Source organism: Raphanus sativus, unplaced genomic scaffold (genome assembly GCF_000801105.2).
Source record: "Raphanus sativus cultivar WK10039 unplaced genomic scaffold, ASM80110v3 Scaffold0374, whole genome shotgun sequence".
In the NCBI taxonomy this organism is placed as follows: Eukaryota; Viridiplantae; Streptophyta; class Magnoliopsida; order Brassicales; family Brassicaceae; genus Raphanus; species Raphanus sativus.
In genome coordinates this window covers 9,029-34,054 of record NW_026615694.1, presented here as the reverse complement: position 1 = coordinate 34,054, position 25,026 = coordinate 9,029, and the positions used below count along the sequence as shown (strand labels likewise).

The following is a 25,026-nucleotide window of genomic DNA, read 5'->3' as shown; positions in this document are numbered from 1 at the left end:
CAAACATGATATCATCAACAAAACTAAACCTTATCCAAAACTAATTAACCTTTTTTTTTAGCTAAGAGTTGAAAACATACTAATATTACACAAACTGTTATTAAGGAAGTAACAAATGGGTATCAAAATCAGTTGGAGAAATAAGAAAGGATAAAAAAAAGATTTGTAGTCATGTGTATTAGTGAAACTATGTTCTAGTTTTACTGTTATTAACAGGAAAAACTAGAAAAATTATTGACTGATTGACCAGTAATAATAATTTGATGCACGAACTGAAAATCCAGTCATCCGAAGGATAGTTTGAATTTTAACAAAACATTAAAACAGTGGAGAAGAGGAAGAATTAAAGGAGCTTGTCAAAGAAGGCAATCAATAGTTCTTGAAACAGGTCCCAAGTGGACCACTTGTTCCTTTGTCATCACTTCATTGCTTTAGATAAGTTCCAATTCACTTCGTCACCCACATCTCCAAGATAATACATTCAAAAAATAAATTCATTTACATGTCTTGTATATGAATGTCAACTTCAACTAATATCAATCCATTCTATATACATGATTATTTTCCCCCATAATTAAGAGGTTACTGATAATACTGGCATACGCGTTTTCAATAAGCTTTTTCAAATCATTTTGTGTGTATTTATAAAACATCTTAGATATGTGTTACTTGGAAGAGAGAAAAAAATTAAAGAAGAGTCTCAAATCTTAATTTTCTATTGAATATATTTCTCAATTATTAATATTATAAATTATGTATCCAAACATTCTCAAATCTATTAAAGGATCTTGAAACCACTTCACAAGGGAAGAATACCTAAGCCCCACTTGGCTCCAATAATTCAAAAGATCTCATTTTCTCAGACTAATGTCAAACAAATAAAATCTTCTCTTTCTCTCTAGAACTTCTGGAAGCCCTGATGGAAGAAGCTTCAATGAGATCATCTCAAGGAGACATGGATCTTGAGGAGTGGGAGTTACTCCCCAAAAGCTGTTTCAAGGATCTTGATCTTGATCACGACGAGGATGATCACCATGGAGCCATGATGATGGATTGCTTCCTCTCCCCATCTACTCAAGATCCTCTCCACAAGATAGAGTCTCCTCCAAGATCAAGAGTTGTCCCCACAAAGCTCCTCCAAGTTCCCATAGCTTGGGAGCCCGTATTGGATCTTGATCCCGATCCAAAACAGACCCTTTTGATGGACTCTGCTCCGTCACCAAGAGTATCCTTCAAGAAAACGAAGGAAACTGAATTTGCCGACATGAAAACTGACCCACCAGCGAGGATCACGAGTCCTGTGCCTTTGATAGATGCTGCGAAGCCCTCCGATTGCGAAGGAAGCGATGACTTGCAAGTGAAGAAAGAAAATGATGATGTGACTAGTGAACATGGTGGTGAGAAACTGAACTTCTGGAAGATTGGTCTTAATGGGATCGGAGCTGTTTGCTCTTTTGGCGTTGCAGCAGCAGCCGCTACAGTATGTGTCTTATTCCTCGGACACAACAACATCAAAGTCTGTAAGGACAAGAACCACAAGCTTAGGTTTCAGATTTACTCTGATGATCATAAGGTAACTTAATTTTTTTACGAAAATTATATTAATTAATAAATTAAATGGAGTTTTGTATATTAATATGGTAATTCCACAAGCTTAGGTTCCAGATTTTTAACTTGATTAATTATTACAGATGCGAAAGCTAAGGGAGTGGTTTGGATAAAGCCTATAATTATTTTTGTGATGTTAGTGATATATGAGGATTATAGTTGGTAAATGTCTGCTTGTTATGATTGGGTAATTGTTATTCTAGAAACTTTGATTAGATTAGATGATTGTTAACTTTTTGATTAAACTATAGAAATAGGTTTTTAGATATTTTAATCCAAGTAAATGAATATTGATAAGGTGAAGCTTACGTGTTTTAAGTGAACAATCTCTGTAGTTGAAAAAGACTGATTCTTGTTTCTAGCTTTATACGTTTCGTAAACCGATTGTTTCTAACTTTATAGCTTGTGCCAAACGTCAAAGTTTACGTTCAAGAAGAAATTTTCTTTGTTTATTAAATATACTAACAACAACAATCCCTAAGCCTATAACACGTATCAAACTTATTATTTTTTAATGAAACACGTATCAAACTTACTGATTAGAAATGTTTTACTTATTTAATGGTGGTTGGTTGTAGAGGATGAATGAAGCTGTGAATCATGCAACAAAGGTTAACGAAGCAATCTTTGCAATGAAAGGTGTTCCTGTCGTGAGAGCTCAGATATCTTTTGGAGGTTACTACGATGGACTTTGAATCTCAACCGTCCATAATTCTCTATGGAATCAAATGGATCAGATCTAGTCTGTCCTCATACCAGCTTTCATAAGTTCAATAGTTTCTAGCGTGCATGCATGGTCCTTGTCATTACATTTTGTAAATTTTGCTAAAATCCGATATATTGATAGATATAGATCATTGTAAAATTTCATGTAATATTTTTAATTGTTGTGAAATAACTCAAATATCTTTCTGTGATTTGTTTAATTTTAGTAGTTCAATTCACGTAGTTTTCTTTCTCCAAAAACAAAAGCATTTCATTTCATTACTAGATGAGAAAGTTTGCTAAAATGTCCGAGTTATATGTGCCATATGGTTTGCTAGACGGGCTAAAACTTTGTTTACGAAAATTCTGAAAATTAGGGAGGGTCGTTCTCAAAGGAGGCCCAACTTTGTTTACCAATCCTCACAATCAAACAAACATAAGAAAAAAAAAAAGTTAGCAGTGAAAAAAATTCATTGCCATTTTGCCCACTGGTCGGGAAAAAGGACAGGAAGGTAATTTTCAGACTGGTAAAAAAATCGGACCGTCGATTTTTATAATCGAACGGTTCGTAGATATTCCTCCATTGACAGCATAGAGATGAAATATAAAGAGATGCCCTAAACCACCTTTGCCCTCCACAATACAGAACAGAGCCGTGAAGTCAGAGAGACAGAGAGAGAGAGAGAGACACACACACACAAAGAGAATTTCGCCGGAGAAATTTGCGGTTACGGTGGTCTTACTCAGTAACAAAACAAGACATCAGAATCTCCAGTCCCTTCTTCACCAGAAAAAAAAATCATCGATCTCTGTAAGTAAATTTGTTACGGGGATTCTCCTCTTCTCAAGTTAATTGAATCTTCCCAACCCTAAATCAATTTGCTCTTTTTGAATTTTCACTGCTTAATAATTAAAAAAAAACTTCTCTTTTAACACTAGTAAACTCTGTTTCGGACAGATTATACAATCGGAGAAAGAAGCTCGAGAAATGTCGTCGTTAGAACAAGAAATGTTCTTACAGTGGGGAAACAAGAAGAGAATGAGACGTCTAAGAGCCGCCAACAAGGACAAACACATCTCACGCCGCGAATCTAATTCTTCAGCTCCTCAAGAGACCTTCCTCTTTCACTCCTCGAGGTTCTCCAGGTACTATTTTTTTTTCCGTGAATTGAAGCCAAGACTCAATTTTTTTTTTTAAATGGGTTTTCTGAAATGTTTTGTAGAGGATCACAAGGGGCAATACTCAGATCTGGAGGACTAGCAGAGAAAGAGAAAGAGAAAGAGAAAGAGGAGAGGTATTACACTACGAGAGGCGTAGTTGATACAATTGGGAAAGCTTGCTTATTAGATGGAGAAGACAGCAATAGCAAGGGAGAGGAGAGTAATATGTGGCCGAAGCTGTTTGTGACGCTGTCGAGCAAAGAGAAGGAAGAAGATTTCATGGCTATGAAAGGTTGCAAACCTTCGCACAGGCCTAAGAAGAGACCCAAACTCATCCAAAAAAGCTTACTTGTGAGTTTTTTTTTTTCGTTTTTCTTCTTTCAAAAAGTGTTTTGAGAGTTCAATTATCGTCTGTTTTACAGTTGGTGAGTCCTGGAACATGGTTGGCTGATATGTGTCCCGATAGATATGATGTCCGGGTCAAGAAGAGCTCCAAGAAGGTACTATAGCTTTGTAATACGTTTTTTTTTTAATTCCATTCAGAAATTTTGAGATCTTGTCTGAGGCATTAGCATTGATGATGTGTTTTGTGTTGCAGAGGCGAGCAAGAGGATTAAAAGCAATGGGGAATGTTGAGAGCGATTCAGATTAAGGAGGAGCTTGAACATTATCTAGAAATCTTTGCGTATTGACTTTTTAGATTAACTTTTGCTTTGTGGTGTTCACTTAAGCAATCTTATAAAAGTAGTTTCTTTCAGTTGATCATTTTGAACTACAAAGGAAACATTTATTTCTTTGTGGGCAATGTATGCGCTTGTGGTTGTTGTAACTTGCACACAATCTTGTTGTAACTTACTGTTTCAAATAATGGATTTTTGGTCCCATCTTCTGACATAATTTTTCTTTATTTTACGTGGGAACATTGACACTAAGTATGAGGTTGTTTGTACTGTATTCTAATGTGTCTCACATAAGAATCAATCAATCTAAGCTTTGACCGGAAAAAGGATTAAAGTAAGCCAAGTTCTACTCTACTGGTACCATAATCATATGATGAATTGAAAAGCATACATGAGAACTAGAGTTGTTCAGAACAACATGAGAGGGCAGGAAAACTCCAAGACATGGATTGACGCTACTGGTTGCATCGCTGGCAACATACCTCCATTCCACATCAATTGGAATTGCTGTCATGGGAGTATGTGGTGGATCTGCATCTAACCTTTGTTGGGCACAAGTAAGTAATGTGCGGGAAAGACAGATTGACACCACTCGTGGTGTTGGAAGCTGTTCCATATTCATCGCCAAGCACCTTTGATCTTCATCATCTAGATCAAGAGGTAGGCATGATCAAGAGAGAGAGAGAGAGAGAGAGATCATACTCGTTCCTCTACCAACACTGCATCACCATGTAGGGTGATACTCAAACCGGTCCGGTCCTCTGGGTCTCTAGCAACCAGTAGTGACCATTTTGGATTGGCAAGCAGATCCTGCAATCAGAGATGAATCTTATAAAACTGAGTCACGATGGGTTTTATTTTCTTTGACCCGTTAGTTTACTAATACCACCACATTGTCAGTATGTAACTACGGCTCAAACAGCTCAACAATGCAGAGAAACAGAGATGAATTATCCAAGGTTGATTTCATCTCCACAACTTCTTGCTCGTTCATGGCCTGACATTCCAAATTCGTTTTTAATTAACCAATAATACCAATGAGAGAATAATCTTTCTAGTCAAACAATGAAGGACTTCATCAGTCTACCTTTCAAAAAATTCAACAACATTCTTTTGATTTCATTTACATGCAAGGCTCAATTATTTCTTCATATAATTAATTACAAGTTTCTGAGAGAGAGGAGAAAACATATTAACAATAACGAAGTTATAAAACAGAGACGAAAATATAATTGGCTCAAATAAATAAATACCTCTTCTATTTTAGGTTCTGTATATTTCTCTTCATCCACAAGAACAATGCCTTCTTGCCATCCAACAGTGTGTAAACAATCAATCCACTCTAGTAAGTTTAAACTGGAACAGGCCAAGAAAAGGGTGCTTATGTTCTTACCATCCATCGGGGCTTAAGAAGTCAAAACAAACAGCGAAGAAACACGGAGTGGGTTGCTAGAATCTTGGCCTTACTTAACATACGGTGAAACGGCAGCGATGGAAGCACTAATACAGCATTTCAAGACGAGTTTAACTTGCTCGTATTTGAGTCTCGTGATATTTCACATGAGCACTTAGATTGTGCAACCAGATTTTATGGTTACATAATCTATTTAACGTATATGTTTGTAACTATAAGTTAGTACAGTAGACTTTTTTTTTTAATTGTAGCATGTGCTTAAATAATATAAGACTAGGCGCCACTAATAAACTAATCTAAATGTTCTACCACTAGTCTTTTTCGCTTTGACCACCCACCAAAACATCACAAGTTAATCATATTTTAACATAGATTCATCGACACAATAAATTAACTAGAACCTAAGAATGTATCATAAGTTAAAAACACCAAATAGCTTCTTGCATTGTATCATAAGTTTAAAACACCAGATAGCTTCTTCATCTTCTTCCATCAGTCATCATCAGAGAAGGTTTTCTTCTTACCGCAGAATAATTCGGTTACCTCCTGTCTCTCCAGATAATCTTCTTCTGTCCGAAGGCTTTCTTGTCGAAGGTACTCTTCGTTCCTGGAAATATTGACAAATAGTTATCTCTCCATGCATAACAGTGAAAAAGCTTTAACCCAATGTGCTGAAGAAACTCATAAGGCAAATGATAATAAAATCTCTTACCAGAGCTTCTCTGCACGCATGTACCTAAATCAACAACAAGACAAGACTAATAGTATTAGTAACGACCTTAAAGAAAGCTGTATAACAAACACAAATTAGAGAAACAATTTACTTGGGTCGGATAGGGTATGGAGCCATCTCAACCACGTCGGAGAGAATTTGCAGAGCTCTACTACTCCTCTGGTAGAAGAGCAACGCTGTCATTGCTTCCTCAGCAGAAGCAAACTCAACAAAGCCACAGCCCACATGATCACCCTCGTGGTTCACAACAAGTCGAACACGACAAACATGTCCAACATTTTTGTAGTAATCAAAGCTGTAAATGTGGAGGGCAAAATATCAGTCATGTTCAAGATGAAATTAAAAGTGCTACTACTTACAGATTATATGTTCGTATTCCGGGAGGGATATTGTAAACGAAGAGTGTCTTTTTTCTTATGGCTACTTCCTCAGCAAAATCATGAGTTTCATCAAATCCTTCCTCCACTACATCATCATCTTCGATCAGACGGTTTTCTCGTCCAAGGTAGTCTTCGTACCTGGATCATCAAAAATCAGTGTGATCTATACCAAGAACATCACTTTAAATTACAAATAGTTAAATCTCTTACCAAACCTTGTGATCGATGCAATACCTAATTCACCAAAAAATAATAATAATAATAATAATGTTAGGTCTTCTTTAATGGAGTAAAAAAAAAATTAGCAACAAGTGTTGATTTACTTGGGATGCTGAAACTCTGGCAAACTATCAGCCGAAAAAAGAAAAATTCCTTGATCGTCCAAATACTTCTTTTCCAACGCCTACAGTATAAGAAGACTTAATCAGCAATGGTGGTACTACTTAGAATAACTAGTTAAAATAATTTTGAAGTCATTTACTCTCACCTTCTCTGCTTCTTCAGCAGAAGCAAACTCAACATAGCCATCGCCAGTTTGGTTGCCCTCACAGTCTATAAGAAGTCGAACATTAACAACTTTTCCGACATCTTTTAATATGTCGATGCTGTCAAAAAGGAGGATAGTAAATGTTAGTCATGAAAAGAAAAAAAAAACTTGCTCCAATAACGGAAGAGGAATTAAAGGCACTACTTACAGATCTTGTATTTTAGTTGGGGGAGAGAGGTTGTTGACAAAGATTGTCTTATTTCTTACAGCAACTGCCTGAATTTAACAGCCAAGTGTGTTAGCGTCATGACTTTAAAGAAGAAAACACACAAAAAGTAGCCCTCATGGAAAAAGTTATGTTTCTTGAGAGTTTCCATCAAAAGTCCTACCTCTTGATAAAGTCTTTCTCCTGTCTCATCTTTGTCTCTCACAAGGATCCCTCGGCGAAGATAGTCTTCGTAACTGAAATTTCGAGAAACCAAAGTGATCTCTCCATGTATACAAAGAAGAAAAAAAAACTTCACCAAAAAAATAGTTAAATCCCCTTACCAGAGCTTCTCTGCAAAGTTGTACCTAATTAACAAAAAAAAATATATACCATTCAGTCTTCAGTAATGATGTTAAAACTCGAGCAAATAAATTAGAGAAACAAAGACAATTGGAAAAGAAATTTACTCGGGTAGGAGACGGTAGGGAGGCAGCTTAGCTACGTCAATAAAAATCTTGTGATCCAGCAAATATTCACCATTCATTTTTTCCAGCGCCTTATGTGCTTGGTAAGCAGAACCAAGCTCCACAAAGCCATAGCCTACATGCTTGCCCTCGGGATTTACAACAAGTCGAACACTAACAACTTGTCCAAGAGGACTGAAGTAATCGATGCTGTGTAAAAGGCGGAGCTTAAGTAATCCAAAATATCAGGCAATGGAAGCGGAAAACTAAAGGTTTTTGTACTCTTACATATGAAATACTTTAGTCTGAGGAGAGAGGTTGGAAACAAAGAGAACGTTCTGCAATTTAACAGGCAAGAGTGTTAGGAGGGCCGACTCTAAGGGGCAAATTTTTGAAGATAACAGGTACCTCAACAAACTTGGGAGGAGGTGTGTCATCTTCTTCTCGTAGGATGAAATCTTTGTTCCTGAAATATGAAAGAAAAGACCGTGTAAATCTCTCTCCATGTAACCCTCGAAGAGTAAATGATCAAGAATGTAATCTTCTTACCAGACTTTGTGATCTTTGCAATACCTTATAAAGAAAAACAATAGTGTTAGTTGTGTAATGGCATCCAAAACTATAGCAATCATGGAAAATTGAACTTACCTGGGTATGATGTGCACATAAGGGAAAATCTGAGCAAAAGTCTGGGGACCGGGCAAATTTTTAATCTTTTGGAGAGCCTACAATATTAAAAAAGAAAAAGAAAATATTAAATCAGAAATCTTGGTTAAATAGTTGTTTAATACAACTAGTCTCACCTTCTCTGCTTCGTTAGAAGAAGCAAACTTAACAAAACCATATTTTCTAGTCTTCCTGAAACCGTGGTGAACAACAAGTTGAACACGAACAACAACTTGTCCAACATCTTTGAAGAAATCGATGATATCTGCTATCCCAGCGTCCTTAGAGAGACCGCGAACCAAGATCGTTTTCTTTTTTACGACAACCTCCTCCTGAATTGAATTCAAGTGTGTCAGCACTTGGACAAAAATCAAATATTCATACGCATCTTAGCTTACCTTATGTTTCTTCAGAATCATAGCTTTGGTCACCAAATCATCTTTCAGCTTACGCTTCACTATACAAACCAAACAAAGCTCCTCTTCAGAGTTAAATTTGTTATTGGTAAAAATGTAGATGTAAGTATATCGCTTACCCAATAAATTAGCTGGCTTCGAATCAGAGCCCCACATCGTTCGCTTGCCTGTATAATCAAAAACCTCCTCTTCAGACAAGTAAGAGACTAGGTTTGCGATGATAAATCAATTGTGAGCAGAGCTAAAACAAGGAACCCTAGTGATCTTCGGACTAGCACCGAGCTTTTTATAAAATAAATCATTTTTATGGGCTGGGCTTTCATTACTTTTGGGTTTATATGTCCATCATCGCTTTCTATGGGCCTCACTTTCGGTTATCTAACGTGTGTGATTTGGTTGTGTTGCAGAGGCGAGCAAGAGGATTAAAAGCGATTCAGATTGATGTTGATTATTTACCTTACTAGAAATCTTTGCGTATTGACTTGACCTAACTTCGCTTTGTGGGTTCATTTAAGCAAATCTTATAAAAGTTGTTTCTCAGTTGATCATTTTGATCACAAGGAAACATTATTTAATTGTGGGCAAATGTATGCGCTTCTTCTTGTTGCTTAAATGATGTTTCAAATAATGTACCTTCTGACATGATTATTTACGTGGAACATTGACAAATTGTTTGAACTTTATCCAAATGTCTCTCACATGAGAATCAATCGCTAGCTTTGACCTGAAAATGAAAATGGAGTAAAGTACTGAACTTATAAAATGCTTTTTTCACTGTTTTATATAAATATTTTATTACTTTTAATCTTGAAATTAATTGCGAATTAAAATATTCTTGAAATACATGCATATTTTATCAACTTTGCATTTTAGAAATATTATTGAAATGATGAAAAAAAAAAGAAATTAAAAAACATTATATAAATATTTTTAAAATTAATTGTTGCATAAAATATGAAATTAATTGTTGATTAAAATATTAGTGAAACAATTAGTCCTAAACAAATATTTAATTATATTGAAATAATTAGTTTTAAAAGATAAAAACATATAGCAATAGAAAAATAAAATTAATTGAAAAGTACATCTATAGCATTAATAAAACTCATAAGAACAGTAATTCAGTGTATTATTCTTTTAGAATATAAATAAACAACATATAGTTTTTAAGTCATATAATGTACATTTTCAGTATTAATAACATTTACACTCTAATAATTTAAAATTCATTTTATAAGGTATATTCTGTAAAACATTATATACAGAAAACGAAAGTTCATAGGAACATTAAATAAAACGAGAATCTAAATGATGTACATATAATACTGTCATGATATTTTGGTTAAGAGATTTATTTTTATGTTGTTACGATTATAAAAAAGAAAATTAAAAACATTTCATATCGAAATTGAAGTGTCATGTTCATAATTTTGAGGGCGAAGGCATAGTATATTTTTCTCAAAGATAAAAAGAAAAAGTCATTGGGGCCAAACGCTTGGGAATGCTATACGTTTGGTAATTCGAAGAATCGGATCACATTTTATGAATTTATTGAGAAGGATTAAGATCTATTTTGTAGCCTATTAGAAGTGGATATAGAATTTAAGGAAAGAGAATATTATCATTGTAATTGCATATTTTTAATTGGCACATGTTGTAATTTTAGTTTTAGATCAGTATAATATTTATTTTCAGTAGTGTTTGCATTCTAATAATCTCGATCCGAATTCGAAGAATCGGATCACGTTTTATGGATTTATTGAGAAGGACTGAGATCTATTTTGGAGCTTATTAGAAATGGATGTAGAATTCAAAAAAAGAGAATATTATCATGTTTTAATTGGCACATGTCATAATTTTTAGTTTTAGATGAGTATATAAAATATTTGTTATCGGTAATTAGTAGCGTTGTTTGGGTTTTAATAATTTGAAATTTATTTTATAATTTGTAAAAAGTTTAAAGAAACAAAAAAGTTGGGGGGGGGGGTCAACAGTAGGGCTTAGAGAAGCCTTCCTAGTCAGGCAAGGGAACCAATCATCATTTATGGACAACCAGTCCACACATCTATTCGATATATATACCCGACGGAGAGAGTTGAAGTAACCGATGTGGGAGAAAAGTGATGAGTTTTTGAGAGCTTTTTTGTTCCTTTTCAATACAAAACGTCGTCGTAGGACCAAACAGAAGGCAGAAAGGTCGAATCGAATCTCTCCGGCGATTGAAGAAGATTGCGGCGGCGACGGCGAGTACGATAACGACGCTCGAAAATTCTACCAACGGCTACGTGGTCCGTGCTATCTTCCCTCTTTTACACTCTTGAATTTGCGTTCGTAGTACTGTGAGTTCGAGTTTGATCTGTGTGAGCTACTTACTTGTGGAGGAGAGTCTTTGTGAAATTTGAATCTTAGGGCTTAGGGTTTAATGTGTGTGTGTGTTGCAGTTGCTCGATTTACGATTTGAAGTTTAGATGTTCCTTCTGCTGAATAATTCAATTTCTTTGCTGCTGAATCTCAAGTGCTTATACTGCTATGTAGGATCCTGATCTTGTTGTGGAGCCTATATCTTCTTCGCAATCTGCAAGACCATCATCTACCAATGCAAATGAACAAGCTCGCTCACGGTGGACTTCTTTCTCTTTTCTGATTTAGTCAACTTTCAATTTATGCTATATGAGATGAGTTTACTAACCACACTCTTGTGCATCAGGGCAAATCCAAGTTCAGGGCGCTGGGGATCATCAGACTATTCAGTTTTCTGTCAATGTTTGGGTAATACTCTGTTTTCCCCATTGCAGTTTCTTGTTGTTTGTGCTTTTATTCATCAGAATCAGTTCTTATTCTGTGAACTGCAGACTTATTTTGGTTGATCCTTCTTATCTGTACCTTCTTTTTTTACAGTCACAAGTTGAGATGATGATGATGGTGCTATGTCTTTTTGTTCTCATGTCTTGATGTGCCCTATTATACTCAGATATGAACTAGTGCGTTTTCTCCTCTGGCAATGGCATACTTTATCTAACTACTTTTCCTGCGTCTAGTCTCTTAATCTATTTCATCTTTTTTTTTTTTTTTTTTCGTTATTAGCTGTGCTCGCAAGTGTTACCTCTAGTACCAAAGAACCTCTCCAATAGTGCTATATCGTCTATCTTTCATGGGAACTGCGTGCTAGTTTACGGGGTAAGCCATGTGATTGTCCGATTTCTACCCTCTAGAAACCATACTATTTCGAATCTAAGTCGATTTTTGTTATCTGCAGAGGCCAAGGCCATGGAATAGGCAAGGACTGCAAGTCTGTTTTCAAATCAGTTGTGGGAGCAGAAGATTTCATCTACTGCCTTACATTTGTCACTTCACATCTCTGTGTGTTCATCTGTCTATTTCTCTCCGACATATCTACTGCTTTTTATATCCTATCATGATGGAAGTTCCCTTGTGGGTCGGCTCAGCTCAGACGCAACATCCGTAACTGATATTCCATTCTCAGTTGCGTAGATATGCCTTAAATATGATCTGTTGTCTTTGACATTGATTTATCTGTTGGTATAGGTTGAAGACACCATGCGACTTCTTGGAGTGGTCAAGGTCACCTCTTCAAGATTGGGCATCTCTGGTACTGGAGGATCGATTGTTGAAGAGCTTAGTGCTCAGATGCGGATGGTGTCTAAAATAGCTTTGACCTATAAACCCACTTTCTCGTTCTTTCTGGAGATGAAAGGTATATATGCCTTTCTGTTACTGTTACTGTTTGCTGTCTATCTATTTGCATGTGTAGTTCAAACACGATTTTGTTTCGTTTACCCTTGTATAAGGTAACAGGAGCGACGTTTTTCTCACAATTTTCGTCTTCATTTGATCTCACTTGGCTTATATGAAATATGTTTGTTTTGTAGGTTCTTAACTGTAGTGGATAATCTGATGCAAGTGCTATGGGGAATTTTGGATACGGAGCCACTTGATACACCAACTATGAACATTATCGTGATGTCCTCCGTTGAACTAATCTATAGCTATGCTGAGTGTTTGGCATCTCAAGGAAAGGATAAAGGGGTTCATTCTGTAGCTCCTGCTGTTCAGTTACTGAAAGCACTTATATTATCTCCTAATGAGTCTGTGCAAACATCCAGCAGGTGTGTTCTTTATGTTCATTGTATTCTGTTTATTAGACATGCACCAGTCTGCTAACTAGTTTTTTTTTACAGCTTAGCAATATCATCAAGGTTACTTCAGGTTTCTTTGCCAAAGCAAAACGATGTTGACAACAGATGAATTGGTATACAATGTTACAACTCCTCCGGCTCCTAGCAGAACAGCCGGTGGAAATACACATGTCATCATGATTGAAGAGGACTCTATAACTTCATCTGTTCAATACTGCTGTGATGGCTGCTCCACTGTCCATATACTAAGAAGGAGGTGGTATCTTAACACATCACTGTAAGATTTCAAATTTGTTTTGAGAAAGAATGTCAACAGAGTGATCTTAATCTACTCATGTTACTTGTTCCTGAGGTTAACAGCTGTTCCCTTGTTCCTTTACTCAGACTTCGTAGCGAGGTGGTTCTGTCTCAAAGGTGTTTTGCTCCAAGGAAGGTTCGAGTCCAATCTGTATCAACACCGATTTGAGGAGAATGTTGAGGTTGTTCTGTTGGAAGAGGCGCTGCCAGGAATCAGAGATCTTTTCAATGCAGCCAGGAAAAGCTCACCTTCCATTTTATTCATCCATCTGTTATGTGTCCAGATAGATATATATGATGTTAAGGTCAAGAAGAGAATCTTCAGACGTTATCTCTTGAGCCAATGCAATGCCCTCGATGCAGTCGACCGGTTTACTGATAATCATGGTATCTGCAGCAACTGTCATCAGAATGCTTATCAGTGCAGGCAATGACGCATCATCAACTGCGAAAATTTGGTTTCTTTCTTGTGATGTGCAACGACTGTGGTTATAGCAAGTATGGGAGGTTAGAGTTCAACTTCATGGCAAAATCAAGTTTCATATTTGATAATATGGAAAATGGCAGACGATATGAAGATGGGATTGGCTGCTATAGAGGCTTAGTCTGAAAACGCTCACAGGAGATGTCAGCAACTCTTAGGCTTCAAGAAGCCGCTTCTCAAGATAGTATCAAGCATTGGTGAAACTGAAATGGATTCACAACACAAGGACACTGTCCAGCAAATGATGGCATCGTTGCCTCGTCCCTCATGCAAGATAAACTGCAAAGTCACACTTTTTGGGTGTACTGTATGGTGAGAAGTGCAAAGCTGCTTTAAATTCTGTCAGCAAAAGTGCACAAACACTGCCAGGGACTTCGCCGAGCTCTGATGAGTTACCTCCATCACATAAATTCAAACTTTTCATCTGGTGCTTCAAGATATGTGGTTTCAAAGACCCCAAACAATTGTTACGGTTGTGCCACTACATTTTTCACTCAATGTCTTGAGATTCTTCAAATGCTGTCGAAGCATCCAAGATCTAGGAAACAACTTGTTGCAGCTGGTATCTTGTCTGAGTTGTTTGGAAACAATGTTTACCAAGGTCCGTAAACATCCCGTGCTCAAGCTAGGGCAGCTCTAGGAGTTTTCTTGGAGGGTGATCTGAATGCAGGCAGTGAGTTAAACAATCTGGTACAGAAGAAAATAATGTACTGCCTTGAACACCATCGTTCCATGGACATTGCGCTCGCCACTCGTGAGGAGATGTTGGTGCTTTCAGAAGTATGCTCTCTCACTGATGAATTCTTAGAGTCAAGACTGCTGTGCCTTGTTTTTCAGCTATTATTTTCTTCCATTTAATTGGGTTCTAAACATCCTGCGATATCAGAGCACGTAATTCTTCTTTGCCTTCAGATCATTTCTGTGGCGTGCACACCTCCAAAATCAGATACGTCAGAGAAAGAAATAGTGATAGGAAAAACTGCTCCCACAGTGCAAGAAAAGGATGAGAAAGCTCCCGGCGTCTTAAAGTGTTCGTCAGAAACCGAAGATAATAACTCGGATATATCTCAGAAGACGCTAGATACTCAGCTTGTGAGTTATTTGGAATGGGAGAAAGGGGCATCATATCTCGACTTTGTGAGGTGGCAATACAAAGCCTCTCAGGCTAGAACCCACAGATCAGATTTCTTGGCACTTAAATTTGCACTTAGGTGGAAGCGACGCACTAGCAGGCGCCATCTAAAGGTGGTTTTACAGGCATTTGACCTCGGGTCTTGGGTCACAGAGCTAATTCTTAGTGCATGTTATCAATCTATTTGGTCAGAGGTGTGCACGCTGGCTAGTTTACTCTCTGCCCAAAGCTCGCCTAGGCGCTTATAAATGACTGTAACGCACTCCTAAAAGATGATGATCTTGACGGTCTTTTGCTTGAAATCAGTGAAAATATACGACAATTCATCCGTGCATGTGTTTCTGGATTTACAAACCCATGCGGTAGAGAAAAAAGGACGTACCTGCTTGGTAAGAAGAAATATTATTCTGACCATTAGCATTTTCGAAATTTATGATTCTTTGTGGATGAGATGTTCGTCACTTTACAATATGGGGATCTTATATTCGTCTTTTAAGACTTGTGGATGAGAGTATTTTTAAATACACGTAGTCTGACTTAGGAATATGTTGCACAGCCTATGTAGCTGATATGGTTTCAAAATTCGTTTCCTAGAAACGATCTTCACATTCATCACTTGGAGTTATCGAAGTTTTATTTCCTAATTAGCATTATATATCTTTGACCAGTTATCTGACATTTCAATTGTAACTGCAGTTTATCCTTGAGCAGCTTTGTAATTTGATCTGCCCATCGAAACCCGAGGCTGTGTATATGCTGATCCCGAACAGGGCACACACGCAAGAGGAGTTTATTCGGGGATCAATGACGAAAAGTCCATATTCAAGTGCTGAGATTGGTCCACTGATGCGGGATGTTTAAAACAAGATTTGTCGCCTGTTAAATGTACTGGAAGATGACTATATGGCAGCATGGAGTTGCTTGTTGCAGGAAACATTATTTCAATAGACCTGAGCTGGTTGGAAGAAATCAAATCAGTCTTCTACTTCGCTGACCAACTCGGCACTGCTAGTTTCAAATGCAGCTCCATTGTCCTCCCATGAATGTGACATACATACTTCAGGTTCGTGACTTTTTCTGGCTTTGGGGTTTGCTTGCCTTTACTTACTGTTTAGGCCCCGTAAAAATCTAGTGATCTCGTGTTTCTATGAAAGCGCTGGAAAAATTGGAAGAAGGTGAGGAATATGGTGCAAGACCCAGAGATTGAGTTTGCAATAGCAGGTGCAGTTGGAGAATATGGTGGTCTGTAAATTTTAATTGATACGATGATCAAGGTAAAAATTCTTATACCAGAAAGGAAATGATTTATTTCCTCTCATTGCTCTTTAATCACACACTAGGGTAGACCTTATTGTCCTTGTGCCGTTTTGGATACAGGGTAGAGGTGCTCAAAACAAGAATAGTTTATAAATGTAGTGTAATCCGAAGAAACTGTTTGAGTTTGCTAATTGAATTTACATTGCTGGCTTTACAGAGTTTGCGAGATGACTGCAAATCCAACGAAGAAGAGGTGGTTGCAGTTCTTGATCTCCTAAACCACTGCTGCAAGATTAGAGAGAGCAGGCGAGGAGCTTTAAGCTTACTTCTTAAAAAAAGCTAGGAGGGCATCTTGTGTGGATGCTACTGGAGCCAGCCGAAGGGATTCTCTTAATTGTGGAGAGTTTTGACTCTTGAAGCAAACGAAGGTGACAGCATCAGCGCTGCACAAAGTGCTCTAACTGTCCCTGTCAGTAACCCAGGAAACGGGAACATGGGAACAGGCCAAGAAAAGGGTGCTTATCTTCTTACCATCCATCGGGGCTTAAGAAGTCAAAACAAACAGCAAAGAAACACGGAGTGGGTTGCTAGGATCTTGGCCTTGCTTAACATACGGTGAAACGGCAGCGATGGAAGCACTCATACAGCATTTCAAGACGAGTTCTGTTGTGACTTTTGTGTCGGAATCTTAGATTACGCTTGGAGTATGTGTGTTTGCTGCAAAATGAGTTTAACTTGCTCGTATTTGAGTCTCGTGATATTTCACACGAGCACTTAGATTGTGCAACCAGATTTTATGATTACATAATCTATTTAACGTATATGTTTGTAACTATAAGTTAGTACAGTAGACTTTTTTTTTTAATTGTAGCATGTGCATTAGATCATATAAGACTAGGCTCCACTAATAAACTAATCTAAATGTTCACAAAATGTATGAAAATTTCACAAAATTTGAAATTCTATATGACTCATACGTACACAAGTTTCTATATAATTTCACAAAATGTATGAAAATATGTGTTCACAATTTATATATAATTTATGTGTTCACAATTAATTAACCCACTAGATGATAACCCGCGCCATGCGCGGGATGATTTTTTTAAAATATGTTGTATTGAAATATTACAATTAGAATGCATCTTGTTATCAAGATTTTTTTTTTACATTTGATATGGGGTGGACATTCGGATACATTTTGGTTCAGTTTGATTTGGTTCGGTTCAGTTATGTTTCGATTTTTTGTGAGTTCGATCCGGTTCGGATCTACGAATTCGGTTTGGGTTTGGACTCAGATAACTCATTTTATTTTTAAAAAGTAAAATTCATATATACTTTAAATTTCTCAAAATATAAAAATAAAAAATTATTTATAACATATAAATGTGTATAATGCAAGCTAAAATACTTAAACTTAACATAAAATTTGGTTAGTTTCAATATTCGGATAAGAAATCAATAGATATTTGAAGTATTGGTATTTTGAATATCATTTAACAATTTTAATCATGTATTTTTAACTATTTGTAAATATTTTCAAGTATTTTGGACAACTTAATAACATTTTATATATTTTGTATATTTTGTATATTTTTTAGATATTAAATTCTAAAAATAATTAATATATTTAAGTATATAAATCTGGTTTCGATATATTCGATATCCAAAATATTTCGTTTCGGATCAGGTTCCGTTCTAAAAAATATCATCTTAATAACATCTTACAATTTTTGGTAATTTATAGACGTTTTAAAAATTTAAAAATATAACATATATGAAAAATCTATTTTTTTAAATATGTTTAAGTGATTTTTTTATAATATTAATTAAAATAAAATGTAGAGGATACAAATTTTTTTATCAAATATTTTATTTGTAATCATTAATTATCATATATACATTAATCATATTAGGTAATTTCGTAGCTTTTATTTAAGGAAACTTACGTAGCTTTTATTTAAGGAAAAAAATTAAGACTACTAATTAATATGATAATTAGTTTAATAAAAAGTATAATATATATTTATATGGACCAACATATTTTTCTAAGGATTTCTGAGAATCATCCTAGTGATGACACGTGGCTACAAAACATGTTGTAATGTTCCAGGATTAATATATAGGGGATATTTTTATCTATCCACAACATCTATATCCACTAATTTTTTGTCCACCAAACATCTAATTCATAAAACTGTTTTTTTATACATCGATATATTTTTGTGGATGGCTTCTCAACGATTTTTTTTCAATTTTTCTTTCTCACAAAACATCTGATCACAAAATTCATTTTCAACTTTTTCGGATTTGAAATTTTATATAATTCATTCGTACACAAGTTTCTATATAATTACACAAAATGTATGAAAATATGTGTTTACAATTTATATATATTTTATGTGCTCACAATTAATTAACCCATATTTTTATCTATCCACAACATATATATCCAATAATGCTTTGTCCACAAAACATCTAATTCCTAAAATTGTTTTTTATATATTGACATATTTTTGTGGATGGCTTCTTAGTCATCTTGTGGATACACATAATCAAAGTGTAATATTTCTTTTGTCCACTTTTCTTTTATAATTTTGATGTATAGATTTCAAAACATAACAAGAAAATATATCAAAATGGATATCAAATTATAGAGAATAAAAAATATATCATTTATTACATCAATAGATTTGTTATATATAATATTAAATTTAAAATAAAGAAAAAATACAATATTAAGAGGTAAACTAAATAATAATAACAATAACAAAAGATAGAAACAAAGTGGTCCCACTATCTATACACAAAACGCCACTCTTTTCTCTCTGTCTCACTCTTTCCTTGTGTCAGATTCATCAACGAGAGATATTTCGGTCACAAATAAAAACAGCACATCAAATAAGTGTCTGTCCAGCAACAAGTGTCTTAAATTGTTAAAAAAGAGAATAAAGTGTTCTATTTGGTAACTCACTCTTTATATATATAGATTACTATTATTAAACCTAAAAAAAAATTATTTTGAAAAAAAAAAAAGAAAAAAAGGGAGGTTGGGGGGGGGGGGGTCCCACATCAGACGATGATGGTATTTTTGTGCTCAAAGTGGCAATTAATGCCTTCGCTTTGGTAAACAGAGATGACCAATCATCATTTGTCGGACACACCATCATCGTACACATTTGATATATAAACCAAAGGAAAAGAGTTGAAGTAAGCGATGTGGGAGAAATAAAGAGATTTGGAGCCTTTTCAATCTAAAAACGACGTCGGATTCCCAAGGACCAAACAAAACGCGAATCGAAACGACGCTCGATAATTCTGCCAACGCCTACGTGGTCCGTGCTATCTTCCCTCTTTTACACTCTTGAATTTGCGTTCGTAGTACTTACTTGGAGAGTCTTTGTGAACTTTGAATCTTAGTGGGGTTTAATGTGTGTTGCAGTTGCTCGATTTAGATGTTACTTCTACTGAATAAATTCAAATTTCTTTGCTGAATCTGAGGTGCTTATACTGCTATGTAGGATCATGATCTTGTTGTGGAGCCTATATCTTCTTCGCAATCTGCAAAACTATGCAAATGAGATAAGAGTTTACTGACCACACTCTTGTGCATCAGGACCTGTTCCTCGGACAACTGCAAATCCAAGTTCAGGGCGGGCGCTGGGGATCATCAGACTATTGTCAATGTTTGGGTAATACTCTGTTTGCAGTTTCTTGTTCTTGGTGCTTTTATTCATCAGAATCAGTTCTTTGGTGCTTTTATTCATCAGAATCAGATCTTATTCAGTGAACTGCAGACTTATTTTGGTTGATCCTTCTTATCTGTACCTTCTTTTTTACTGTCACAAGTTGAGATGGTGTATGGTGCTCTGTCTTTTTGTTCTCATGTCTTGATGTGCCGATCATACTCAGATATGAACTAATGTGTTTTCTCTTCTGGCATACTTTATCTAACTATCTACTACTTTTCCTGCCTCTAGTCTCTTAATTCTTTTTCATCTTTTTGTTGGTTTTCGTTATAGCTCTGCTCGCAAGTGTTACCTCTAGTACCAAAGAACCTCGTGCTCTTCCTTGTCCTCTCTCGTTTCCATGTGATTATATCCGCTTTCTACCCTCTAGAAATCATACTATGTCGAATCTAAGTCGATTTTTGTTATCTGCAGAGGCCAAGGCCATGGAATAGGCAAGGACTGCCTTACAAACCCATGCGGTAGAGAAGATCTGTTTTGACGCTCATCTGCAGTGAAAATAAACGACAATTCAATTCATACGTGCTTGTGTTTCTAGACATTTTTTTTTAATTGTAGCATGTGCTTAGATCATATAAGACTAGGCGCCACTAATAAACTAATCTAAATGTTCTACCACTAGTCTTTTTCGCTTTGACCACCCACCAAAACATCACAAGTTAATCATATTTTAACATAGATTCATCGACACAATAAATTAACTAGAACCTAAGAATGTATCATAAGTTAAAAACACCAAATAGCTTCTTGCATTGTATCATAAGTTTAAAACACCAGATAGCTTCTTCATCTTCTTCCATCAGTCATCATCAGAGAAGGTTTTCTTCTTACCGCAGAATAATTCGGTTACCTCCTGTCTCTCCAGATAATCTTCTTCTGTCCGAAGGCTTTCTTGTCGAAGGTACTCTTCGTTCCTGGAAATATTGACAAATAGTTATCTCTCCATGCATAACAGTGAAAAAGCTTTAACCCAATGTGCTGAAGAAACTAATAAGGCAAATGATAATAAAATCTCTTACCAGAGCTTCTCTGCACGCATGTACCTAAATCAACAACAAGACAAGACTAATAGTATTAGTAACGACCTTAAAGAAAGCTGTATAACAAACACAAATTAGAGAAACAATTTATACTTGGGTCGGATAGGGTATGGAGCCATCTCAACCACGTCGGAGAGAATTTGCAGAGCTCTACTACTCCTCTGGTAGAAGAGCAACGCTGTCATTGCTTCCTCAGCAGAAGCAAACTCAACAAAGCCACAGCCCACATGATCACCCTCGCGGTTCACAACAAGTCGAACACGACAAACATGTCCAACATTTTTGTAGTAATCAAAGCTGTAAATGTGGAGGGCAAAATATCAGTCATGTTCAAGATGAAATTAAAAGTGCTACTACTTACAGATTATATGTTCGTATTCCGGGAGGGATATTGTAAACGAAGAGTGTCTTTTTTCTTATGGCTACTTCCTCAGCAAAATCATGAGTTTCATCAAATCCTTCCTCCACTACATCATCATCTTCGATCAGACGGTTTTCTCGTCCAAGGTAGTCTTCGTACCTGGATGATCAAAAATCAGTGTGAGGTATACAAAGAACATCACTATAAATTACAAATAGTTAAATCTCTTACCAAACTTTGTGATCGATGCAATACCTAATTAACAAAAGAATAATATAATATTAATGTTAGGTCTTCTTTAATGGCGTAAAAAAAAAATTAAGCAACAAGTTACAAAGAGTGTTGATTTACTTGGGATGCCGAGGGTCTGGAAATCCCTCAGACGATAAAAGAGAAATTCCTTGATCGTGCAAAAACTTCTTTTTTAACGCCTACAGTATAAAAAGACTTGATCAGCAATGGTGGTATTTTAAATTACTGCTTGAACAATTTACATCATTACTCTCTCACCTTCTCTGCTTCTTCAGCAGAAGCGAACACAACATCGCCATCGCCAATTTGGTTGCCCTCACAGTCTATAAGAAGTCGAACTTGAACAACTTTTCCAACATCTTTTAATAAATCGATGCTGTCAAAAAGGAGGAGAGTAATATTAGTCATGAAAAACAAACTTGCTCCAAGAACGGAAGAAGAAGAAGTTAGAGGCGCTACTTACAGATCTTGAATTTTAGTTGGGCGAGGGAGATTGCTGACAAAGATCGTCTTAGTTCTTACAGCAACTGCCTGAAATTTAACAGCCAAGTGTGTTAGCATGACCTTAAGGAGAAAACACGTAAAAAGTAGCCTTGTGTTTCTTGTGAATTTCATCAAAAGTCCTACCTCTTGATAAAGTCTTTCTTCTGTCTCATTTTCTTCTGTCTTATCTTCGTCTCTCACAAGGATCCCTCGTCGAAGATAGTCTTCGTAACTGAAATTTCGAGAAACCGAAGTGATCTCTCCATGTATACAAAAAAAAAAAGCTTCACCAAAAATAGTTAAATGCCCTTACCAGAGCTTCTCTGCAAAGTTGTACCTAATTAACAAAAAAAAAAATCATTTAGTCTTGTGCTGTAATGATGTTAAAACTCAAGCAAATAAATTTACTTGGAAAAGAAATTTACGTGGGAAGGAGACGGTAGGGAGGCAGCTTGGCTACATCAATAAAAATCTTGTGATCCAGCAAATATTCACCATTCATTTTTTCCAGCGCCTTATGTGCTTGGTAAGCAGAACCAAGCTCCACAAAGCCATAGCCTACATGCTTGCCCTCGGGATTTACAACAAGTCGAACACTAACAACTTGTCCAAGAGGACTGAAGTGATCGATGCTGTGTAAAAGGCGGAGCTTAAGTAATCCAAAATATCAGGCAATGGAAGCGGAAAACTAAAGGTTTTTGTACTCTTACATATGAAATAATTTAGTCTGAGGAGAGAGGTTGGAAACAAAGAGAACATTCTGCAATTAACAGGCAAGTGTGTTACGGCCGACTCTTAAGTAGAAAATGACTTAACAAAACATAGCAGCCTCGTCAGAAGATTCATCCCCCAAAATAAAGGGTCAATTGTGGCATATTTTGAAGATAACAGGAAGAGGTACCTCAACAAAATTAGGAAGAGGTTTCTCATCTTCTACTCGCAGAATGAAATCTTTGTTCCTGAAATATGGAAAACTCCCTGTAATCTCTCCATGTAACCCTCGAAGATTAAATAATCAAGAATGTAATCTTCTTACCAGACTTTGTGATCTTTGCAATACCTTATAAAAAAAAAACAATAGTGTTAGTTGTGTAATAGCATCCAACAAAACTATAGCAATCAGGTTAAAATATTAACATTGAAAATGAACTTACTTGGGTATGATGTACTGATGAGGGGAAATCTGAGCAAAATTCTGAGAACCGTGCAAATATTTAATCTTTTGGAGAGCCTACAATATTAAGAAAAAAAAAAAAGATTTAAATCAGAAATCTTGGTTAAATAATTGTTTAATACAACTAGTAGTCTACTCTTTCTCTCACATTGTCTGCTTCGTTAGAAGAAGCAAACTCGACAAAGCCACATCGCCTAGTCCTCCTGAACCCGTGGTGTACAACAAGCTGAATACGAACAACTTGTCCAACATCTTTGAAGAAATCGATGATATCTGCTACCCCAGCGACCTTAGAGAGACGGCGAACCAAGATGGTTTTCTTTTTTACGACAGCCTCCTCCTGAATGAAGAATTCAAGTGTGTGTGTTGTTAGCAGCGACTCGAAAGTAGAACAAAAAAATCAAATATTCATACGCATCTTAGCTTACCTTACGTTTCTTCAGAATCATAGGTTTGGTCTCCAAAACATCTTTCAGCTTACTACGCTTCACTATACAAACCAAACAAAGTTCCTCTTCAGAGTTAGATTTGTTATTGGTAAAAATGTAGATGTAAGTATATCGCTTACCAAATAAATTAGCTGGCTCCGAATCAGAGCCCGACATCGTTCGCTTGCCTGTAAAATCAAAAACCTCCTCTTCAGAGAGACTAGGTTTGAGTATTTGAGAAACCAATCGTAAGAGACTGTTTTGTTACCCGATGATTTAGCTTCTGCGGCCGATTTCTTCGAACAAGTAGCCATGGAGAGCAGCTAAAACAGGGAATCCTAGTGAGTGGTCTTCGAACGAACGAGCTTTTTATAACATAAATCATTTTTATGGGCTTGGGCTTTCACTTTTTTGGGTTTATATGTCCACCATCACTATCTACGGCTCACTTTTGGACATTTCGGTTATCTATCTAACCTGAACCGAGAACACTGATGATTTTGACGTCAACGTGAATAAAATCAACCTTCACAGTTTTTGAAGAAAAGGTTCGGTTCGGTTCACTTGACTTGTTGAGAGATGTCATTGTACATATTTGTCTTCTTCCAAATTCGTTTTTAGTTAACCAGACCCGCGTTCTGCCCATTATTTATATATCTAAAATTTAAAACATATAATATTGACAAATTAAATATCTATATGTGATGGATTTTTTTATACCTATACAACAATGTTTTTTATATAATCATGTATACGTTGAAGTAACAGTAATTTTGGACCCGGACCTCGTAGTCCAGTGGTACACCCCAGGCTTCGGTCACTGAGGGGCAACCCGAGTTCGACTCGCGGGGAGGGGAGGCGTGTCCAGGGCCTTAAACGGTACAGACACAGGCTGGCGCCGGACCTAGGTGGGTGGGTCCCGAAGGGGTCAACCACCTGGTTAATCAAAAAAAAAAAAAAAAAAAAACAGTAATTTTGGGCGAAAAACCTTTGAATTTATGTTTTTTACATAATTTTGATTGATTGTTTATTTTGATTGTTTATTTTGTTCTAAATCTAAGAAGAAAAGATTGATGTTTCTTTTATCAATGGCCAAAACTTTTTGGACAATGTTTTTAAGAACATAAAATGCTTTTTGCTAGTCTTTTTCACTTTGGTGAACGATAAGAAAGATTGAATCAAACACAACATCACAAGTTTGAGCTTGTTTTAAAATAGATTCACTCAATAAGTCTTCGCAAGAGAATTATAAGGATTGTCTTTGTTCCGTAGGATAGATAATCCAGTAAA

At 36.2% G+C, this 25,026-nt stretch overlaps 4 protein-coding genes and 1 long non-coding RNA gene across 8 annotated transcripts; 3 read left to right on the top strand and 2 right to left on the bottom strand.

Moving 5' to 3' along the window:
- The first annotated feature begins 678 nt into the window (after nt 1-678).
- On the top strand, nt 679-2,525 carry LOC108862193 (uncharacterized). Its single transcript, XM_018636249.2, has 2 exons — nt 679-1,573; nt 2,187-2,525. The coding sequence occupies exons 1-2, from the start codon at nt 920-922 to the stop codon at nt 2,301-2,303; spliced, it is 771 nt and encodes a 256-aa protein (XP_018491751.1). The 5' UTR covers nt 679-919; the 3' UTR covers nt 2,304-2,525.
- A 405-nt stretch (nt 2,526-2,930) lies between these two features.
- LOC108862194 (uncharacterized) lies at nt 2,931-4,362 on the top strand. Its single transcript, XM_018636250.2, has 5 exons — nt 2,931-3,124; nt 3,272-3,459; nt 3,537-3,825; nt 3,897-3,974; nt 4,073-4,362. Exons 2-5 carry the CDS (start codon nt 3,302-3,304, stop codon nt 4,124-4,126), a joined length of 579 nt encoding a protein of 192 aa, XP_018491752.1. The 5' UTR covers nt 2,931-3,124; nt 3,272-3,301; the 3' UTR covers nt 4,127-4,362.
- Nucleotides 4,363-5,911: 1,549 nt separating this feature from the next.
- Nucleotides 5,912-9,180, bottom strand: LOC108833871 (polyadenylate-binding protein 2). 3 transcript variants are annotated; one of them, XM_056996817.1, is made up of 18 exons: nt 9,042-9,180; nt 8,905-8,963; nt 8,644-8,838; nt 8,489-8,565; nt 8,390-8,413; nt 8,249-8,306; nt 8,129-8,178; nt 7,844-8,050; nt 7,718-7,741; nt 7,558-7,630; nt 7,377-7,444; nt 7,169-7,286; nt 7,005-7,084; nt 6,892-6,915; nt 6,661-6,819; nt 6,393-6,596; nt 6,281-6,304; nt 5,912-6,175 (listed from the first exon to the last, which is right to left on the bottom strand). In XM_056996817.1, the coding sequence occupies exons 1-18, from the start codon at nt 9,076-9,078 to the stop codon at nt 6,061-6,063; spliced, it is 1,596 nt and encodes a 531-aa protein (XP_056852797.1). In that variant the 5' UTR covers nt 9,079-9,180; the 3' UTR covers nt 5,912-6,060. The 3 variants fall into 3 exon arrangements, with proteins under 3 accessions (XP_056852797.1, XP_056852798.1, XP_056852799.1); XM_056996818.1 differs by having other exon boundaries at nt 8,644-8,817; nt 9,042-9,174; XM_056996819.1 differs by lacking the exon at nt 8,390-8,413 and having other exon boundaries at nt 9,042-9,174.
- Nucleotides 9,181-11,028: 1,848 nt separating this feature from the next.
- LOC108833872 (uncharacterized) lies at nt 11,029-17,141 on the top strand. 2 transcript variants are annotated; one of them, XR_008939993.1, is made up of 13 exons: nt 11,029-11,210; nt 11,458-11,543; nt 11,630-11,691; nt 11,821-11,903; nt 12,007-12,099; nt 12,179-12,282; nt 12,469-12,637; nt 12,813-13,049; nt 13,122-13,356; nt 13,464-15,381; nt 15,689-16,055; nt 16,147-16,266; nt 16,467-17,141. It is a non-coding gene; the product is annotated as an uncharacterized LOC108833872 (long non-coding RNA). The 2 variants fall into 2 exon arrangements; XR_001946769.2 differs by having other exon boundaries at nt 12,179-12,384.
- A 3,507-nt stretch (nt 17,142-20,648) lies between these two features.
- On the bottom strand, nt 20,649-24,112 carry LOC108862192 (polyadenylate-binding protein 2). Its single transcript, XM_018636248.2, has 19 exons — nt 24,005-24,112; nt 23,877-23,924; nt 23,737-23,798; nt 23,457-23,648; nt 23,289-23,365; nt 23,171-23,194; nt 23,036-23,093; nt 22,845-22,894; nt 22,560-22,766; nt 22,448-22,471; nt 22,279-22,366; nt 22,115-22,182; nt 21,910-22,027; nt 21,751-21,830; nt 21,631-21,654; nt 21,400-21,558; nt 21,132-21,335; nt 21,018-21,041; nt 20,649-20,912 (listed from the first exon to the last, which is right to left on the bottom strand). Exons 1-19 carry the CDS (start codon nt 24,048-24,050, stop codon nt 20,798-20,800), a joined length of 1,668 nt encoding a protein of 555 aa, XP_018491750.1. The 5' UTR covers nt 24,051-24,112; the 3' UTR covers nt 20,649-20,797.
- Nucleotides 24,113-25,026: the final 914 nt, after the last annotated feature.

Coding starts and splice junctions, on each gene's coding strand:
- LOC108862193 (XM_018636249.2), top strand. CDS start 920: ATGGAAGAAGCTTCAATGAGATCATCTCAAGGAGACATGGATCTTGAG. Junction 1,574..2,186: donor TTTACTCTGATGATCATAAG/GTAACTTAATTT, acceptor GGTTGGTTGTAG/AGGATGAATGAAGCTGTGAA.
- LOC108862194 (XM_018636250.2), top strand. CDS start 3,302: ATGTCGTCGTTAGAACAAGAAATGTTCTTACAGTGGGGAAACAAGAAG. Junction 3,460..3,536: donor CACTCCTCGAGGTTCTCCAG/GTACTATTTTTT, acceptor AATGTTTTGTAG/AGGATCACAAGGGGCAATAC. Junction 3,826..3,896: donor TCATCCAAAAAAGCTTACTT/GTGAGTTTTTTT, acceptor TCTGTTTTACAG/TTGGTGAGTCCTGGAACATG.
- LOC108833871 (XM_056996817.1), bottom strand. CDS start 9,078: ATGTGGGGCTCTGATTCGAAGCCAGCTAATTTATTGG. Junction 7,742..7,843: donor CCCTACCGTCTCCTACCCGA/GTAAATTTCTTT, acceptor TTTGTTAATTAG/GTACAACTTTGCAGAGAAGC. Junction 6,305..6,392: donor CCATACCCTATCCGACCCAA/GTAAATTGTTTC, acceptor TTGTTGATTTAG/GTACATGCGTGCAGAGAAGC.
- LOC108862192 (XM_018636248.2), bottom strand. CDS start 24,050: ATGGCTACTTGTTCGAAGAAATCGGCCGCAGAAGCTAAATCATCGG. Junction 23,799..23,876: donor GGAGCCAGCTAATTTATTTG/GTAAGCGATATA, acceptor TGGTTTGTATAG/TGAAGCGTAGTAAGCTGAAA. Junction 22,183..22,278: donor AAGAAAGACTTTATCAAGAG/GTAGGACTTTTG, acceptor GTTAAATTTCAG/GCAGTTGCTGTAAGAACTAA.